A 20,012-nucleotide genomic window follows, 5' to 3' on the forward strand; every position below is an offset into this window, starting at 1 on the left:
TGAAGAGGAATTAGGTCCTAATCCTAGTGAAGTGTTACATTGCAGTTGGTTTTTTGTTGTTGTATGGTTTTCTTCATTTTATTGTTTTGCTATTTTTATAGCCTTATTAATCATTCTCTATTGCGTTTTGTCATCCCTTTGGTTTTGAGTAGTGTTATTTTTTTGTCTCTTTGGTTCTCAACTGACTCCTGTTTGACTACCTTGTCATTTCAAGATCATTCATTCGTTTCGGGAACGGGCACGGGAACCCACGGAGCAACACTCCTCTTTCCTAACTTTGGTCCTTAGCTGTGTGTCACGAGGAATTGAGTTTGGATCAGTCTTGCTGTGTTCACAGAACAAATCCTGCAGCTGGTATCTCCAGATTGAGGCAGTGAACGTCCTTTCTCTCAGTCCTCTTTTGTCAGGCAGGGCTTTCCCTATGAATATTAAACTGTAACAGTTAAAAATTTGAGGATTTAATTATCCTTAATAATAGAGGCTAATTAAAAAGGACTGCAAGAAGGAAATGCAGTTAAACAAATGACCGGCACTTAGTATAATTTAATATGCATAAATTCATAATCATTACATATGTAATTGGTTAGTCACTTTAATGACTGGTAAAGCTATTAGTTAAACTTCTGTGCATCTCGGTACTCTTCTGAACTCTGAAACAGCTCATTTAATAAGTAAAACCTTCCATTTTTGCCCCTTGTTGAGGGCTGTTCTTTACCTGATATATTACGCTTCTCGACATTTAAAGCTTGGCTCAGGCTCATCACCATGAAGTGCAGTGTTTTAAGAACCTTTGCGATTCTTTGCAGAAACATAATATGAAATAATGTTAGTCTAACTTCTAACTAAAAGCCTGTACAGTAGAACTTGTCAACTTACTGTTCCAAAACAGACCATGCTCGTATAGAACCTTAAAAGTTAGTGTAGAAGAGGATCAACCAATCCTGGGCTGAAATGCTGTTTTTCTTGTTGTAAATTATAATTTCTAAATGATTGCTCTAGAGCACTGTGGGGTTTCATTGGAATTTGTGGTGGGCTTTTTAAAGGAAATAAATATGATAATCCTAAAGATACTTAGCTGTGAAGACCATCAGTCTTCCACTGTCTCCACACTCAGTCAATCTTCTAAGAAATCAAAGAGATGACTTGCAGTTTATTGGAGATTTCTGATTGCTCAATATGCAGTGTTATCAAATGGACATAGGAGACAGAAAACATTCAGTCAGTCTCTTTGAAGAGTGTTTATGTATGTTCAGTAAAATGTTTAAGGGTGTGTGAACACAGTAGATCAATTCCCTTTGAATTAGTCAGCAGGGTGTAAAACTCAAAACAGTTCATCATCAGTAGATCCTTAGTAGGCTTCAACCATCTTGCTAACAGCTCCATTTAGAAATGTAGTGCATCTCAAGTTACTTCCTATACAGCCATCATCTTACGTTGTCTCATTTGTATGTTTTGTAACACGCTCATGTAAGCCCCGTGTCTCCTGATTTAAAGCGTTGTGTGGCTTCCCTTTGCTCTGACGCTGCCGCAGAGCCCTGTGTGGACAATATGAACACCTGGCCACAGTGCAGGTCTAATAAATGCAGTAGACTGCCTGAAAATTTGAATGTCCCATTAGCCAGCCAAATACTGCAGTCTGACTTTGCAATGATTGCTTAATGCTGTTTGTGTTTTGTTTCCTTTCTATTACCAGAGCATTTGTGTACCTGAGCAACCTGCTGTACCCGGTGCCTCTCATTCACAGAGTAGCTGTTGTTAGTGAGAAGGGAGAAGTCCGAGGATTTCTTCGAGTGGCAGTGCAAGCTATAGCAGGTGAGACACTCCGAGAGCTTTACATCACAGCATTTTGGTGTGCTCTGAGTAGCTGCAGCTTTAAAGACAGGCAGACAAGTCTTAGAATCATAGAATAGTTTGGGTTGGAAGGGACCTCAAAGCTCATCCAGTTCCAACCCCCCTGCCATGGGCAGGGACACCTCCCACTGGATCAGGGGCTCCAAGCCCCATCCAGCCTGGCCTTGAACACCTCCAGGGATGGGGCAGCCACGACTTCCCTGGGCAACCTGGGCCAGGGCCTCATCACTCTCACAGGAGAACATTTCTCCCTAAGATCTCACCTCAATCTCCCCTCTTTCAGCTTCTAACCATTCCTCCTTGTCCTGTCCCTGCACTCCCTGATCAAAAACCCCTCCCCAGCTTTCCTGGAGGGAATTCATCACTTTCCAAAACCAAAGCTATGCCTGGGGCAGAATGACAATAGAACACACCGTGGCTGATAGAAATGAGCTGGTGACTTCTCTTGAAAAAGGGCCGTGGCATTGTTTGGTCGCTGTGTGAAGCTTCAGAGCACGTTCTGAGTCTTGAGATTTCTCCTTCAGACATACATTTACTGTGGAAAAAATACCTGGCATTTAACCAGGCCTCATTGTTGTTACTGTCGGCAAAGAGGAGGCGGCTAAAAGGACAGATTGAGCAGACAGAACCTCCTTTCAAACTTACAGCATGGACTTGTGAAGCTTTGCTAGTGTTACTGCTTAGTTTGTGGCTGCAGAATTTTAGATAGTAGTTTAAGTCCATATAAATATACATTCCTGTGTGGGTCATTGTATTATGGTCTGTTTATTTACCTCAAGTGTAATAGTCAGAAGTAAACAACTAATGAAAATGAGTGCTAATGTTGTTTTGCATTCTCTGAAGTTCAGTGTATTCATGATCAAACTTCTTAGCTTGTCATGTTGTTTTCCCACACTTGACTTCATGATGGATAGATTTCTGCTCTTAAGTTTTTCCAGTGCATATTCTAATCTGTTCTTGGATGACTGGAACTGGGCCTCTTCTGCTTTACAGACTGGTTTCCATTGCAATGAGAATTTCCATTTAGGTAACTTAGAGGGGTTTTCCCTCTCCTCCCTATCATTTTTTTCTTTCTGTTTTTTAGGTGATGAAGAAGCCCCAGATTATGGATCTGGGATTCGACAGTCTGGCACGGCTAAAATTTCATTCGACAACGAGTATTTTGATAAGGTAAGAAGTCTTAAAACTGAGTTAGGTTTCTTCGAGTGCAGTAGTTCATGCTTCTAAGTAAAGACTAAATATTATGAGGAGAGGAGAGAAGGGGAAGACAAAACCAGAAACTTCAGGACTCTGTTACATGCAACTTCATTTCATTTTTCAGAGTGATTTTTCTTCAGTTGCGATGACTCGGTCTGGGCTGTCACTGGAAGAATTGAGAATTGTGGAAGGGCAAGGACAGAATTCAGAGGTTACTACTCCTCCAGAGGAGATCAACAGAATGAATGAGTTAGGTAAGCAAGGAGTACATAGTATTTTTGGAGAACTTAAGGGAAATAGCTTTCAGTCAGTGGTAAACAGGGATTCTGAGTGTCCATCAGGAATGACAGTTATGGAGGGGTATGATAGATGGTAGAGTTCTTCATTTGAAGGGCTGTGCAGAAAAATTGTTCCCAGGTATTTAGATGTTTTGATAATCAGCAAATAATTTGGTCTCAAAAAAGTGTGGTAGTTTGAACTTGTTGCCTAAAGGAATATTTTAAGAATATAATGTGGGATGTTTGTGTCTCCCTAAGACTTGAAGTCAGCCACTCTGGATGGAAAGATGACTATAGAAGGCTTCACTGAGGAAATTGGTGGTCACTTGAAACTGGGCAGTGTGTTTACCTTCCGTGTGACGGTGCTGCAGGCCAGTGGCATCCTTCCTGAATACGCCGATATTTTCTGCCAGTTCAAGTAAGAATCTGTCCTTATTAAGCAATAAATGGTTTGATAGAGAGCGCAAATAATAGCAGGAATGGAGGGTCTAATTGAGAACTTCTCAGCTCAGTGGCAAGTGGTAGAGCAGACAAAACCACCTTGTGTGTTACTGGAATTCCTGTTAGGAGCAGTACTTGCTTTGTGCTAGCATCGTGTTAAGGAACAAAGTTTTGCACAAGGGAATTAAGGATCAAAGTGGACTCTTAAGTTATTAGTTATAGATAATCTTAAGATTTTGCTTCATAATGGCTTTTAGCGTGAAAAATTTGATGTTGGATTGTACATATGCTCAATGGTATGAAAGCTATGTGACCCTTGAGTAAATCAGTAGCCCTCAAGTGAAAGTGTTCCTTGGCTTAGTTTAAGTGAACGAAAAATGGATATAATTAAGACACAAAACAAGTACAGGAAGTGTGGTCTGAAGGGCTAAGGTATTCCTAGCTTTAGGCCATCACTCAGCTTCCTGTAGAGTTCTAACGGCATAAATATATGGGTTTCCTTTAAGTGCTGGATTTGCAGCTGAGCAATATTCACTGAACTCTTCTGTGGTGTTTTATTTTTGGGTGTCTTTTTGTTTTTTCAGCTTTTTACATCGGCATGATGAAGCTTTCTCAACAGAACCTCTTAAGAACAATGGTCGAGGGACTCCCCTTGGGTTTTATCATGTTCAGAATGTAAGTAAAACTTCACATGAATAAGAAGTGCCTGTTTTAGCACTGGGAGTTGTGTGTATCTTTCTTGTTAAGCTCATGAGAGGTGTGTGGGAAAGGAGGGCAGGGGGAATTGTGAAGAAGAGACAGCAGGAGGAGTGATCAGATGAATGATGTAATCCCCAATGGAGAACAAAATACAGAGTGATTCTGTGTGGCAGGCTTAACTCTTCTGTTTCACCTCTGCTTCCTGCCTTTGAATCCTCTTTCCTTTCCAGGATGTTTGATGAAAGCGGTCTAGAATTCAGGAAATAAAATCTGTGTGAGCAGCAATGCTCGTGCTCTCACATGAACTTAGTGTGTCTGTTTTTATGAACTGTGGAATCCTTTGGTGACATGTAGCCTCCTCTTCTGCTTAGAAATGCCCAATAGTGAGACTTTCATTTTCTCCTTTATTAGAGAGTAGAATTAATGCCTAAACAAAAAAAGGAATGTGGTTGCTTTTACTGTGGATGAAGTTAAAGCTAAAGGAATGTGATTGCTTTCACTGCGAGCGAAGTTAAACCTATGAAAAATACAGATTCCCGAAATTCACATAGAAGATTTCCTTGTTATATATCTCATTTTCTTGACTTACTTTGCCTATTAGATTGCTGTGGAAGTGACGGAATCATTTGTGGAGTACATCAAAACAAAGCCTATTGTGTTTGAAGTCTTTGGACACTATCAGCAGCATCCTCTCCATCTGCAAGGACAGGATCTCAACAGGTATTGTCCACTCCTCTGTGCTCAAGGCTGTTTGTGATCCTGTTCAGGTCAGCTCTGCAGTTAGAGCAGTTCATTTTCATTCTCCTGAAATTATATAGCCGCACCCTCGGGAGCAGGATTCCCGCTGAGCTCAGAGTGTGGGCAGAGGAGTATTTGCCTAGCGTGGTATGTTTTGTTAGGGAGTGATGGAATTATTCTGACATCTCAAACGCAGAAAGCTGTTGGGCCAGTACAGCTGCATCCACCCTACAAACACTGTGGTGGTAGATTACTGGATGTAGAACATCAGGGGTGATCTCGATGAGTTCTGGGGAAACCTAAGGTGCTCCAAGAAGCAGTGTTCCCTCAGGGCAAGCGGCCTGATCCATAAAGTAGGATGTCAAAAGAAGAGAGAGGAGATTAACTGAAGATAAAAGGTTCACAGCTTTTTCACAAATTAGTGCCAAAGCTGCTGAGCATTTAGTTTTTGGAATCAGAGAAAGGACTTAGTCCTGTTGTCTTCATAGCTTAAGGGAAGAGGCTGTTGTCTGGCTTGCTTGGCCGGGTTAGCCCTCCCACTGAGGGCAGCAGCTGCATAGAGGAAGCATGTGCTGTTTTTAAAAGGAAATGCCACCTGAGCCTTGTTCCTTTTCCTTAAGTTATTTTGGGAAATGCCTGTTACCTGCTTAAATTTTCAGTGCCAAATGGGGGTAGTGCAGCTGGAAATTGTAATTGATACAATATAAGTTAGAATAGAAAGAGGAAATATGTTAGTCAGAGTGCACTGAGTCCACTTGTTTTCCTTACAGGTGGTATTTACCTGTCTTCGTGGGATGGTGAGGATATTTTTAGAGACAAAAATGGGTGGAAGGACTGTACTGGGGCTGTGTGTTTACATACCTGCATTTTGGTGTATTTGCATATGTTTTTTTATTTTTAGCTGCCTCTATATTGATAACTCTTTTCATTTCTGTATAGCCCTCCACAACCTTCCCGAAGATTCTTTCCTCCTCCCATGCCACTCTCAAAGCCAGGTGAGAACGGTTCTCTAGTTCTGGACATCACACATCTACTACTGCAAGTCAAGGTTGTAGTGTTTTCCTAAGCTATTCAGGACACCAAGAAATGTGATGGAGCGAATGTTGCAAAGGGCATTGTGTCTTTCTTTGCTGGCTGTCTTCCTTTTTATATGTTCTTTTCAGCCTCCTCTTGCAGGAAGGAGGGTAGGATTTCATTCCTGAGGTGTTGACTCCAGATCTGGCTATGGCTCTTCATGTGCTTACTGAGCACTTGACTGCAATTTGCTTCTTCATTAACCACTTCATCTTTTTGCTCTCTTAACGTTCTTGTTTAGTGAGTCAATCTTGTTGAAATGACCCTTGGTTTTCTTTGCTTAATCGTAATAATGCATGCTGAGCTCTTTTGTGTTTGGTTGGTTGGTGCTTTTTTTTCCTTTTATTTCCTCATTCTCCACCTTTCTCTCACCTGCATCTTTCTACCATCCTTTTTTTTTTGTGTGTCTTCCATTCCCTTTGCAGACCATGAAAGGAAAATTGAGTTGATTAGGTATCTTATGTCTGGCTATGTAAACGTGCATGTGCTGAACACACTATCTGAGCACGCCAACGTGCTTGCATCCTCTGCTGTGGCTGCTTTCCAGGATGGAGCCGACCAGCTGCCACCTTTTCTCTTTCTGCCTATTCCCAGTTGTCAGAGCGAGCGGGCTCCTAAACGAGATGGTTAGTAGCCGAACTTGATCTGTGGTAGATGTAGAAGTAGTTCCAAAACGTGTTTCACAATTCCTTTTCCCTCATCTATCGTGTAGTATTCTTGAAACTAGAAACTGCCATGACTGTGGTCATGGAAGGATGATGCTGGGATTAGGTCTAGGACTATCTAGAGAGAACCACGTGGAGAGTCTATGAACTCTAGTGTGCCCCGTATCACGTTTTTCTGTGTCACTAGATCTATTCCCTGAAAATACCTGGACCCCTGATTTTTTGAGTGTGTTCTGTACCTACAGTTGTGATATTAGGATGAGAGATGCTGCATATAAGAAAACAACATGCTGCAGAGGAGATGTATTCTATATAGATTTCCTCTTTTGCTCGGTGTCTTTGTTTACTACTAACAGTGCTGCTCCTCAGCTACATTTGTATTCTCTTCTATTAAAAAAAAAGACAACACAATGGTTATTAATTGTGCCAGAGCAAGTTCAGGAGAACTTCTAGAACCAACTTTCATGTTTAGTTAAATGGGTCTTACTGTTGTTTTTCTCTTCTAGTGCTTTCAAGTTTCTCTGCCTAGCAAGAAACTTAAGTGACTTGTGTTTGATGTTCCTCTTGCAGTCAACAGTGTTGAGTCCAGCTGTGATGAGTTCATGTGCAGCTGCATGGTGTGATGGGTATAAGAGAGTAACCACCCTGAGTAATTAGTGAATGGGAGGAGTAAGTGATGCTGCTTAAGCTCACAATCTAGTGTGAAATTGTAGTTCTGTAAATAACCAATTCTTGTAAAATCTGTCCCGCTTAGGTAGCTGCTATTTTACCCAGAAAGGAAACAGAATACTTATTTTTTTCTTCAAAAGAGACTACACAGGCAACCTCTGCGAGGGCCTTGTCTTAACTAGGGGTTGTTACACCTTTCTTGCATGTGAGAAATTAAGTCATGGTGGAAGCTAGAGGATCCACAGAGGTTTGAAGATGGAAGAACCTAAAGAACACTTGAGCGAGGGAAGAATGGGGCTTGAGCGGCTAGAAGAGAGAATAGTCATTTGGCTTGAAAGTAGTGAGGTCAGTGTGTGGAAGGAGAAAAAGTGGAAAATCAGTGGCAGAGTTAAAGAAATGCCTGTCAGGAACTAGGCTTTTAAAATGTTCTCATTTACAAAAATGGAATGGGTGAACATAGAAGTCATATAATGGTAAGTAAAATATGCGACATAAGTATGTGTGAAGGAAGATCAGGTTATTTGCCTGCAGAAGAGAAGACTTGAAATCTGTACCATGAAGAAGTGAAGATTGGAGTTTTAACTTCTTGATTTTTCATTTTCTCTTGTGTGGGGGAGGTGGAGTGTCCTTCATTGGTTAGTGATGTTGCAGATGAACAGACCTAAGCAATTCTAAATCACAAACTCCTAAGCCAGAAAGCAGCTGATGCACATTTGAGGAACTTTTCTTCTGTGCACTGTGTGTTTTTACAAGCTTTTTGGATACCATGTTGTTTTGTTATTTAACTTTTCTTTTTTAATGTAGTAGCAGGTTTAGAAACAACACCTTGAGAAGTAATGATTGCTGTAAGCAACATAGTTTTCATGGAAAAAGATTCAGTCTGCATATGTACATAGGATACATAGGATCACTGAAATGACACGTTTCTGTGAGCCCTGGGGTAAGCTTTACTTGCTCAGCCTTTGTAAACCATTCTTTTTTTTCTTTCTTTAAGTGCCAGCTACAAAGCTGAATACTATGAGCAAACCCAGCCTGGGCCAGAGCGTGAGCAAATATGACCTCCTTGTATGGTTTGAGATCAGCGAATTGGAGCCAACGGGGGAGTAAGTCCATTATTGATCTTCTATGCTTTAAGAACGGTGGTTTCCGGGAGTTTGATCTTTTATCCTTTGTTCTGCTCAGACCAGGTTGACGTTTAGCAATCGTTACTAGGCGGTGACCTGTCTGGTTTGTAGTGGTGGGGTGGAAATGCTCTTGGCATTTGTTGTTCCCGTTGGAAAGGACTGAAGAGTTAGAATGACCTTTTCACACGTGGAGTAATCTTCTCACTTTGAAAGCCCATGTGCAAAAGCTGAGCAGTGCTGGGAAATCCTGTGGTGTGTAGTCCATGAGTGTAGATTCCTTGGACCATTCAATGGACCATTCCTTGGACCACTCTGCTGCCAACAGTTGCCTCCCTGTACTGCACATGAACATAACTGTTGGCAGCAGAGTTCAAAGTAAAGCTGCTCTGCTTGGGTATTTTTCTTGCCTGTTGATTTCACTGTCTCACACAGGTATATTCCTGCCATTGTGGACCACACAGGAGGCCTGCCCTGCCAGGGGACGTTCCTGCTTCACCAGGTACTAATGAAGGCTGTAGAACAGCAAGTTTCGTCTCTGTGGGGGTGTTAGGATGCTGATGACTGGATTTTGCATCTCTCACGTCTTCTCTTTTCCCACACAACTGTCTAATGATAGCTGCAGGGTCAGTCATGGCTCAGCCTGTACTTAGCCTGTCAGCTCTGGGCTATGAGGAGAATGGCCCTGGTGTAGCTGTTTCCTTCCCCGATCCCTGTGCACCCTACTAGCGAAAGATGAAAGCCTTTAAAAACCTTTCGGACTGGATTTGTGCCTTCAGTGTTCTCCAACATCTGTCCCGAGGACACAGAAGGATCATGCGGGCTCGGCTTTCATTGGTTCTTTCTCATTCCTTCATTGTCTCTTTCTCATTTCTCATTGTGGCTATGAGACAGAGCTATGAAATGACTGTCTCGTTGTGTTTTAAATGCCTGTAATAATGCTTAGTAGTAATTTGTCTTTAGCTAGATTCTAAAGATAATCCTAGTTAAATGTTGTTTATAGATTTAGGTTCTGTTTTTCCACTCTCAAATTCTCAGTTCACAGATTTTACCTGTGGCTTGCACTTCCTGTCTTTCTTAAAATGATAGAAACAGTTGTTATAATTTAGGAATAATGACTGTATTCCAATAATTTCCTTAAAAAAATACCTAGGAAAAATATTGCTCACTTCTAGATTTACTGGTGTCCTCATTGGTTACTTCTGTTCAAACCAGAGTAGTTCTAGCTGCTGTGATTCTATTGCCAAATCCACAATAGAGGCAAACATCTTCCTTTTGAAACAGAGCTCCTTCTCCCTGGACAGTTGTCTCCTACCTTTGGAAGAGCAGAATCGGATGCAACCAATGTGGGGGGAAATTTTCTTTGTCAGATTTGGCCTTTATTTCTGTTGTACAGTTCTACCTTCTTCCCAGCTGTACAGAGATTTATTATAATTTGACTTGCAACAGATACGTGAGACAAAGGAGGAGAATATCTGCTTGAGCAGTTGCTATTTTCTATTTGATATATATGCTTTAATATAACATAACTAAGCACACATTGCCTAAGTATTTGCTTGTTTTTGTGGTTGACTGATATATCCCAGGGGCCATATATGTGTTCTTTGAGAGCGTAGCAACTATTTCAAGCCTCTTTTAGGTTAAAATCCTTATGCTTTTGTGGAGTGAGGAGGGAGAAATATGGTTTCTGTTATATAGGGGAATATAATGTTCCTCTTAAGTGCTTCAGGGCCCTGAAGTTAACGTAGGTGCTTGTTCACAGTTACAGACTAACTTAAATGATCTTATTTGCTTCATTTTTTGTAGCGTGAGTGCAAACTAGATGATATTTGTGTGTGTGGGAGGAGGGAATAATTCACCAGTGCTTTGTTTTTGAACTCTGCCAGGGAATCCAGCGTAGAATCACAGTCACCATTATCCATGAGAAGGGCAGCGAGTTGCACTGGAAAGATGTGCGAGAGCTGGTCGTTGGTGAGTAATTGTTTTGCATGTTGTTATGTAAGGAAGAAAAAGTACTGATGGTAATTTCTCTTTGCATCGGATTCTGTTCTCTTTGGGAGCATTGGCTGTGAGAGGAGGCTTTGGAAAAAAATCCAGAGCAAAAAAACCTAAGTTTTGCGACTTCCCCTTTAGAGCACTTGTTAATCCCATAGTCTGAAATGTTATTTGGAGCTGTTGGAACGAGTCCAGATGAGGCTACAAAGATGATCCGAGGGCTGTAGCACCTCCTGTATTGAGGACAGGCTGAGAGAGTTGGGGTTGTTCAGCCTGGAGAGGAGAAGGCTCCGAGGAGACCTTATAGTGACCTTCCAGTACCTGAAGGAGCTACAAGAAAGCTGGGGAGGGACTGTTCACAAAGGCTTGTGGTGATAGGACTGGGGGCAATGGGGATAAACTGGAGAGGGGCAGATTTAGACTGGACATAAGGAGAAATTTCTTCACTCTGAAGGTGGTGAGGGCCTGGAACAGGTTGCCCAGAGAAGCTGTGGCTGCCCCATCCCTGGAGGTGTCCAAGGCCAGGTTGGATGGGGCTTGGGCAGCCTAATCGAGTGGGAGGTGTCCCTGCCCATGGCCGGGGATGGAACGGGATGATCTTTAAGGTCCCTTCCAACCCAGACTCTTCTGTGATTCTATGATTTGGGAAAACAGATTCCTTCTGTATTTCAGGCTTAGCTTTAATTGATTCCCTCTCCTACTCATTTCAGGGCGTATAAGAAATAAAGCAGAGGTAGATGAAGCTGCTGTGGATGCCATTCTGTCTTTGAACATTATCTCTGCAAAATACCTGAAGTCCTCTCACAGCTCCAATAGGTGAGTGAATAAAGTGGGCACTGTGGCAGGAATCTAAAATGTCTTTGACCTCTGAGGTATTGGCAGGATGTTTGGAAAGCTGAAAATGTTGGTAGTTACTAAATGTAGAATTCCATGGGCACGTGGCATACTGAAAGAGAAGGAATGTTACCATCAATTCTTGCTGAAGCTGAAGTCTGTTGATCCACATGGAGGATTCCTTGATAATGCATTTGAATGACTTTCCATGTGTAACACCTTAAAGGGAGGATGGGAAAGATCAGCTCAAGGGAGTCTTGAAATTTAACCCAGGACTTTTTAAACTGATTTCAAGGTTTGCTGCTGGAATACAGCATCGAAGTACAAGGGCAGTCTCGGGTGATATTTTTATGGATATGTACATACCTGTATTATACCTGAAAGAAGCATGTGACAATTTAAGCAAGAGCTGCACTTTGTAAATTGAACTTAATTTGTGGATTTATACAGATATATCACAAATTGACTCCAGTTCCAGTAATGGGGGGATCTGTTCCATGTAGCTGCAGTCATTTGGAATGCAGCAAGGCCCCTGTCTCGGAGGTTTCTGGCTGTGTGCTACTCATTAGGATATAGTGCTGTAAAGACCAGTCAGGCTCCACATTGTTTTGCTCCAGTGTCTGCAACAAAGGGCAGTGAAGCAGAATGCGGCATTGCCAGCACAGCCTCTCCCTACTCTGACATCAGCCAAGTCACTTGACCACTCCCTGGCTCCGTTTAGCTGGTGCAAAGCAGGAATATCTCTGAAATCTAACTCTGAACGAGTGTTTCTGGAGGGGAGGAGGTTGTTTTGGAGTCCATCTCTGCTGCAGCTGCTGAATGCTGGAGGCGGTATCCTTCTAGGCGCCGAAATGGCTTCTTCCTTCTCCATTAGAGGCTTGGACGTAGAAATACCACAGGGATATTAAAGGTGGATTCAGGACACAGCTTCTACCAACTGAATGTTTTCCTGCCACCTAGTGTCTGTAGATGTATACAGTGCTGTTGGTTTTTTTTTGTTGTTTTATTCCTTGCCTCCCATGGAGAAGTGGGGATTTTACTCCTAGTGTGTTTGACCCTGATCCAGTGGGAGGTGTCCCTGCCCACAGCAGGGGGTTGGAACCGGATGATCTTTAAGGTCTCTTCCAACCCAAAATATTCTACGATTCTATGAATTAATGAATCAGTATAACTGGAACCTAAGAGGACTGTTGCTAGTTTCCAGTCTCATACTGTTGGATTTGCAGTTGGAAAGCTCTAGGGTGAAGGGTGAAGGTGAGTGAAGCGAAGCTGTTGGCCACCTCCTACCAAAATGACGAGGTTTAAATTGTGGGATGAGCGCATGGCAGGGTGGTCGAGTGGATTGAAGCCCCGGTAAGGGCTGTATTTTATGTTTGCTCGCTGTCTGCACACTTATTTTCTTGTTTGTGGTTTTTTGTTTTCTTTTTTTTTTTTTTAATTCTCCTTGTTCTGTTCCTCTCAGCTGCTGCTTTTCTGCTCTGCTTTTGGCTGCACTAACTGAAGGTCTTTCTATGTTTTTACAGGCTCTTTCTTGATAAGGATATGCCTAGGTATTTTCTGTTTGCTTCCTTTGTACATAAAGCTTCTTAACAATAGAATGCTTTATGTCCCGTTTGCGTTGCTGCCGCTTCCTTTTAGCTTTACTGAATTCTGTTAGCACTCCGCTTTAGCTCTCCCAGAAGTAGTATCCCTCCTCTTCGTCTCAGGGGTTTATTCAGGTACAATTCAGTGGGGAACTTGTGAAGGTAAATGTTCCTTCACATCTCAGAGAGCTTCCTTTGTTCAGTCTTTCTGATTCTTAAAATATGCCATCAGAACATAGTCCTTGTTTGTAGTCCTTGCCATTTTCTTCCTTTGTTCTGTATCAAAGAACTAAATTTGGAGTTTCTTACTGTCTCTAACTCTGTCATGCTCGCCACGTTTGAAGCACCAGGTCAAGGACTGAATGATTAGGTTACTTGAAATTCCAACTAGAATTGCACTGAACAAAAAGGGGTGGCTGCCATGTGACTGGCATTCAGCCTTGGTTCTTAGGTTGGATTTGTAGCTGAAATTTAACCATGTAGTTGCTACTTCGTAGTTTACCAGCTGGCAGAGAAACCAGACATGCAGTAGCTGCTCAGGCTGGATTCCTCTTTCACCCACCAGGTTGGATCACAGCCAGGCTGCCCAGGCTGGGACAGTTTACACTCAGCTTTCTGCGTGCTGCCTCTTGGGAAAAAAGATTTAAGTCTTCAATGCTCTCAATTCACCACCTTCACTAATGTTAAAATCCACATAAAAATCAGCTGTTACTATACATTGGTGCCTTTAGCCTGTTTCTCCTGTTTTCCGTGCTTTGCTTGTTCTGTTCTCCATTTTCCTCCTTGCACTGTTGGCCAAGCTGAAAGAAGTTTGCTCAGGTCTGGTTTTTGTCTTCCTCTATAACTATTCTAGCAAGTTCTGGCTTGGACAGGCAAGACTGCATATTTAAAGTCGTGGCTGGACAAAATCCAGTTGAGTAGCTGCCGTGAAGCTGTGTTTGGCTTCAGCTTGTTCATCCAAAAATCATCATTTTGTTAGAGAGGCATTTAGTTCTGTGCTGATGGACATTTACACCTGGGCTGATGATGATAATCACTTTTGGTGAACGATGCAGAGCTGATTCCAGGGCCGGGCTCACTGCTGGTCCCATCTGTGGAGCTGCAGGCTTTTCTACCTTTTCTTCCACCCAGACAATAGATCTGGAGCTTGCTGAAAGTTCAGAAAACTGCTCTCATAACGCAAACACAATGAAAGATTAAGGCATAGTGTTATGGCAGCTTTTGTTCCCTTCTGTATTCCCTCTTTTCTCTTTTAAATGAGTCTTTTTCTTGACAGGCAATGGTCTGTCATGCCGCACCACATGAGGTAGAGGTAATTTTGGAAAAGAAGAGATCTGTGTCAAGTATTTGTTGTCTAAGCCACTGAGATCATCAATAGCAGTCATAGTGGGTGATGTCGAGGAAGAGATGCCTTACACTGATGAGAGGGATGCAGAGTAACTCTTACTATTGATCTTCTACTGTACTTTTTTCCAGGACTTTCTATCGGTTTGAAGCAGTTTGGGATAGCTCCTTGCATAACTCCCTTCTCCTCAATCGAGTGACACCGTATGGAGAGAAGATCTATATGACCCTTTCTGCTTACCTGGAGGTTAGAGACCTCTGCCTTCCTTTTTCCTTGTGGCTCAAATAAAACTGTTAGAGGCAGCAGACAGTGTGTACCTGAGATAAATACTTAATGAGCTGAGTGATTTTGAACCCCGAAGCCTTTATTCATTTTCTGGGAACAGTGTGGAAAAATTTATTCACAGTTAACATCTTGATGTCAAGGTAATACTGCCTCACAACAAATATGAAGTGACAGTGGTGGTCTCCTTACCTTTCTGAGCCGCATTTTATCTATATTTGTATCTGAAAAGTCACTGAAATCGGTGAACATTGCTATGTAAGTACTGCTAATGTTACAAATACTGGCCTAGCCCTTCACTATGTGTGCAAGACGCTGGTGCTTTATGTCATACAATGATTTCACACACTAAATGCACAGAAACACGTAGGAAACCCCTTCACCAAAGACCTGAACAAGAAAAAGCTGTCCCACTAAAGGAGGGAAGCAGTATAACTTGGCCTTGTTGTCTGCAGCCACTCATTCACTGGTTTTTTCTTAGCTTGACCACTGCATCCAGCCTGCTGTTGTAACAAAGGATGTTTGTATGGTCTTCTACTCACGAGATGCCAAGATCTCCCCGCCCCGGTCACTACGCAATCTCTTTGGCAGTGGCTACTCCAAATCTCCAGATTCGTAAGTTCAGTTACTGATATTGGTGTCAATGTCTTATGTCAGCATACGGTTTGTTTTTTTTTTTTCTTAGAGAGCATGGGGAGAATTTAGCATAGTTTTCTTTAATTCTTCCTTGATAGTCTGCCTACTTTATAGTTCTCCAGACTGGTTTTGAATGTTCTTTCTTGCATTTTTTTTTCAGTGAAACTCTGACCTCTCTTTACTGACCCCTTTTCCAGCCTTCTGACTGAACAGCTGGGAAGAGAGATCCTTTTTTCAAGCTTGCACATAGGTGACCCTGAGCCTGACCTGGAATTTACCGCAGCAGCTGCTCTCTGAGTCTATTGGCGGGTGGGGAGAACATGGTGGAAATGACATTTTTAGAGATCTTGCAGTCTTGTTCTGGCTATTTTATGCTTAGAATTCAGATGTAGTTCTAACGAACAGCTATATTTAAACTTCTAATCTGGGGACCACTTAAATAAAGCTAATGCACATTATTTCTGAAGATAATAGTGTTCTTTTTTTCCCTCTCTGATTTCTTGTGAACAGCAATCGAGTAACCGGAATCTATGAACTAAGTTTATGCAAAATGTCAGACACGGGAAGTCCAGGTGAGCAGCAACTGGGTATTCAAGTGATAAAAACGCTGTCAAATGAAATACTGAAGGACCTTTCATAGGCAGAATGGAGTAAACACTACTGTCCTCATGGGAAGCAGTTCCTGTGTTTCATCAGAGCAGTGGAACATTGCTATTCCATAAAAAACTTATATGGGCTTTTACTTGGGGCTTGGGTCTGTGTTTACCATTGGTGAACCAAGGATTTACTGAGAACTTAACGTTTTCTGCAATGAGTAGATCAAGAAACTGGACGTGTACCCACGTCACAGACCTGTGGGCATAACACATGGCTCATAACTAACACAGCTGAGCCTTGAATTTGCAGCAATTGAGTTTTCTCTTCGTCTTTTGAAGATATTGCTGATATCTGATGGAGGTTGATAACTTGGAAGGAATATAGTTCACATAGTATCGCTATATTTTGCCTTTAAGACCTAGTGATGGAAGTTATTGTGTTGAACCAGGCTGAGCAGGAGTTGGTGTTGTATTGTGGTCAATAGAAATTATCTGAGTGAAGTGAGAAATCTGGACTAAATCAAATCTCTTCAGGATGCATGATCACTGTTAATGAAAACAATGCCTCATATATTTCCAGCCAAACAATAGAAATGTCGGTTCTTCCCAGATTGTTAATTGGTGAATACTTCTTAATGGCATCCATCTGGCTGTTTTTAACATGTCTTATGTTGTTTTTTACTGTTTAGGAATGCAGAGGAGGAGAAGGAAAGTGCTGGATACGTCTGTGGCGTATGTGCGAGGAGAAGAGAACCTGGCAGGCTGGAGGCCCAGGGGTGACAGCCTCATTCTAGAGCATCAGTGGGAACTGGAGAAGCTGGAGCTGCTGCATGAAGTGAGTAAAGAGACAGAGGGAGTGAAAGAAAAAGCACAGCGTTACCTTTGAACTCGCCTTTAGTGCACCCACTGTGAGACCTTCTGAGCTGAATGGGTTTCCAAATGGGAGTTTATTCTCAAAGGCAAGATTTAAATAAATTCTTGCACAGAGAAGATAGAGGGTTTGTGGCTCGCTGCTGCATAGAACCTTCAGCTCAGAATTTCAGTGTATTCAACAAAGGCAGATTGAACTTCCAGTGCCATTGTAAACTCTCTTCCTCAGGGAAAACGTTTACTGGTACGCATCTTTAAAAGAATGTATAAGAATTCAGTGCCTTTAAAATAGGCAACATCCTGGACCAGATGATTCTGATTTCTTTTCTTACTAGGTGGAAAAAACCCGACATTTCCTTCTGCTTCGTGAAAAGCTTGGTGACAGCATCCCCAAGTCCCTGAGTGACTCCTTGTCTCCCAGTTTGAGCAGTGGAACTCTCAGTACCTCCACCAGCATCTCCTCACAGATTTCGACCACGACGTTTGAGAGTGCTGTGACGCCCAGTGAGAGCAGTGGCTACGACTCAGCCGACATCGAGAGCCTGGTGGATCGGGAGAAAGAGCTGGCCACTAAGGTATTACATGAGAAAAGCATCACTGGTCTAAATTGTAGTGCCAAAAAATTAATAACGAGCTTCTCAGCTTGCATGGGGAATTCCCAGTTTTGTGGGAATTTCATTTCAATACGTTTTGTAGTGAAATAATCCATTCTTACCCAGCAGTGCTGGTGGTGAGGTTTGTGCTATGGCAGAACCTCCTTCCCCTTTCTTTACCTGTAGTTCTCTAAATGAAACTTTCTAATTTTATCAAGGTAAATGATTATTCCTCTCTCCATCTGGGATTTTTCACAGCAGTTTAGAATGTTTATTCTTCCATAAGCTGCCAGGTGTGCCTTGGCAAATTGCCTCCTGTGTTCAAATTTCTCTGAAAATCTAAATGTCAAATTCTCTTCTTTGTGTCGTTTGTTTTCCCTCACCCCTTCTAGTGTCTGCAGCTTCTTACTCACACCTTTAATCGGGAATTTAACCAGGTGTACAACAGCATCAGTGACTGTAAGGTAAGTGTTTAATGCAATACAATACACTATATTTGTAGTAAAATAGTTTGGCTATTCAGCATCAACTTCCAAAGACTATTTCAGGAATTAGCAATGGTGCAAACTTGGGCTCTAGTACAGCTTCTAGTTTATTAGCAGACTGGGAGTGCTCTTATTATCTTTCCCTACATACGCTTTCCCTCTGTAGAAGGATAAATTGGCTCTTTTAAAAATTCTGGCTGTGGGCACAGAGGACACCAACGGGACAGTCTGATGTTCTGCTGAGGAAGTCAGAATGGGAATAATCAGAAGTGCAGGGCATGAAGCCCGTGTCTACAGAAGGGGCATTTTCTTTTCACCTCTAGATGGGTTTGTGGTGGTTGTGTGCAAAAATGTGGCTGTTGAGTAAGGAAGTGGCTGACAGAAATACTTCTCTATTAACTGAGCCTTGTACCGTGAATGCCGTGCTGTAGCCAGGACTGAACAGTAGCTACAAAAACACCTCCTCTATCAAATTTTGCCTGTCTTTGTCCTTGCAGTTGTCAGACATTTCGCCAATTGGGCGGGACCCATCGGTGTCGAGTTTCAGCAGCGCTACCCTCACCCCTTCGTCTACCTGCCCTTCTCTGGTGGATTCAAGATGTAATTCAATTGATCAGAAGTAAGTATAGGGTATTAATATAAAAGTAGTTCTGCTCACTGCTTCTCAAATCTCTTTGTGTTTTAGAATTTCTTTTTTTTTTTCTCCTCCTTTCTTCCTTTTCCCTACTTTCAGATGTTTCTCTGTATCAGCCCCCTTGCCTTATCTTCTCTACTCCCTCTGCAAAATTTTTTTTTGTCTGTTTTGTTCTTTTGAAGTGTTTGGTTAGAGTTTGTTTGTGCTGAAAGAACAGTCCGATGCTTGTCATTCCAGTGACCAGCACATCTTCCCTGTGCAATAGCCACAAGTTTTTTTCCAAGGTCTGTTTAAAAGACCTACTGACAACAACCCGGAATAAACCAGTTTGGCCAGTAATCTCTGTTTATCTTTCTCGGTTCTTTCTATACAAGAGATTTTTTTTATTAAATTGGGAATAAAAAATGTGACTGTTTGGCAAGAGAAACGAGGCAGGAGCAGTAAAATAACTTACTAGCAGTCGCTGTAGGGTTTATGCCATAGATTTCAAGGGCGATGCTATTTGATATTGTGCAGAAGGATCCCAGTGTCATACAAAAAAATCTGTTCTGGAGGATGACACTTGTAAGACAGGCTCTGCTGTAGATGCCTTTTATTACACTCTTCACATTCAGTTGATTTCTTGTGATTTAATTTTCTTTCTTGGCTTCTTTTTTAAAGGACACCAGAAGCAAATTCTCGTGCCTCCAGTCCCTGTCATGACGTGGAACAGTTCCAGCTAATGCCTGCGGTAGAAACTTCCTATCTTGCCAGAGCTGGAAAGAATGAATTCCTAAACCTCGTCCCTGATATTGAAGAAATTAGACCAGGGTAAGTTTTCTATTATAGCATGATCATGGCTTTCTGAGAGGTGTTCCAAAGGCTTTTCTGGGGTTTGTAGTTTCTTTGCCCCATTTGAGGAAGGTAAATTAAACAGGTTCCGGTATGATGGAGGCAGGATTGATGAGTCAAATAGTTATTTATCTCTGTAGCGTTTGTTCCCCGCATCTACTTAGTAAACAGCATTTCCAGTGACTTAAACTTGTTATCATCAAAACTAAGACTGAAGTTCACTGAAGTAGAGATCCTTGTAGGTCCTTCTTTCTGACAAACCTTTGTCAGATACTACTCGATAGGTGCCTTATTTAGGAGAAAATGTTCTCCTGTTTACCTGTGGGTTTGTTTTGGTTTGTTTTTTCCAGCTCTGTGGTCTCAAAGAAAGGTTACCTCCACTTCAAGGAGCCCCTCTCCAGCTCCTGGGCCAAGCACTTTGTGGTGGTTCGCCGTCCCTATGTTTTTATTTACAACAGCGACAAAGATCCTGTAGAAAGAGGAATCATAAACTTATCCACAGCTCAGGTGGAATACAGCGAGGATCAACAGGCAATGGTGAAGGTCAGTCCGAGAGCTATTGTTTATTTACCCATAGAACCCGAACATTACGGGC

General features: G+C 42.1%; 1 protein-coding gene across 14 annotated transcripts in view; it reads left to right on the forward strand.

Moving 5' to 3' along the window:
* The window catches only part of KIF1B (kinesin family member 1B), an 85,006-nt gene that overhangs the window by 58,922 nt on the left and 6,072 nt on the right, over positions 1-20,012 (forward strand). For 6 of the 14 annotated variants that reach the window (XM_069874657.1, XM_069874664.1, XM_069874660.1 and 3 more), the window contains 20 exons: positions 1,694-1,812; positions 2,936-3,021; positions 3,173-3,302; positions 3,585-3,744; positions 4,352-4,442; positions 5,068-5,186; positions 6,144-6,199; positions 8,607-8,715; positions 9,169-9,235; positions 10,620-10,704; positions 11,439-11,544; positions 14,622-14,736; positions 15,254-15,387; positions 15,919-15,980; positions 16,694-16,839; positions 17,210-17,449; positions 17,860-17,931; positions 18,450-18,571; positions 19,247-19,396; positions 19,768-19,960. In XM_069874657.1, the coding sequence (XP_069730758.1) occupies positions 1,694-1,812; positions 2,936-3,021; positions 3,173-3,302; positions 3,585-3,744; positions 4,352-4,442; positions 5,068-5,186; positions 6,144-6,199; positions 8,607-8,715; positions 9,169-9,235; positions 10,620-10,704; positions 11,439-11,544; positions 14,622-14,736; positions 15,254-15,387; positions 15,919-15,980; positions 16,694-16,839; positions 17,210-17,449; positions 17,860-17,931; positions 18,450-18,571; positions 19,247-19,396; positions 19,768-19,960 (2,362 nt within the window). Of the gene's footprint in view, positions 1-1,693; positions 1,813-2,935; positions 3,022-3,172; positions 3,303-3,584; positions 3,745-4,351; positions 4,443-5,067; positions 5,187-6,143; positions 6,200-6,703; positions 6,905-8,606; positions 8,716-9,168; positions 9,236-10,619; positions 10,705-11,438; positions 11,545-13,085; positions 13,113-14,621; positions 14,737-15,253; positions 15,388-15,918; positions 15,981-16,693; positions 16,840-17,209; positions 17,450-17,859; positions 17,932-18,449; positions 18,572-19,246; positions 19,397-19,767; positions 19,961-20,012 lie in introns of all 14 variants that reach the window. The other 8 variants (XM_069874650.1, XM_069874658.1, XM_069874653.1 and 5 more) reach the window with 3 other exon arrangements.

The sequence above is a fragment of the Phaenicophaeus curvirostris genome, chromosome 22 (genome assembly GCF_032191515.1).
Source record: "Phaenicophaeus curvirostris isolate KB17595 chromosome 22, BPBGC_Pcur_1.0, whole genome shotgun sequence".
Taxonomy (NCBI): Eukaryota; Metazoa; Chordata; class Aves; order Cuculiformes; family Cuculidae; genus Phaenicophaeus; species Phaenicophaeus curvirostris.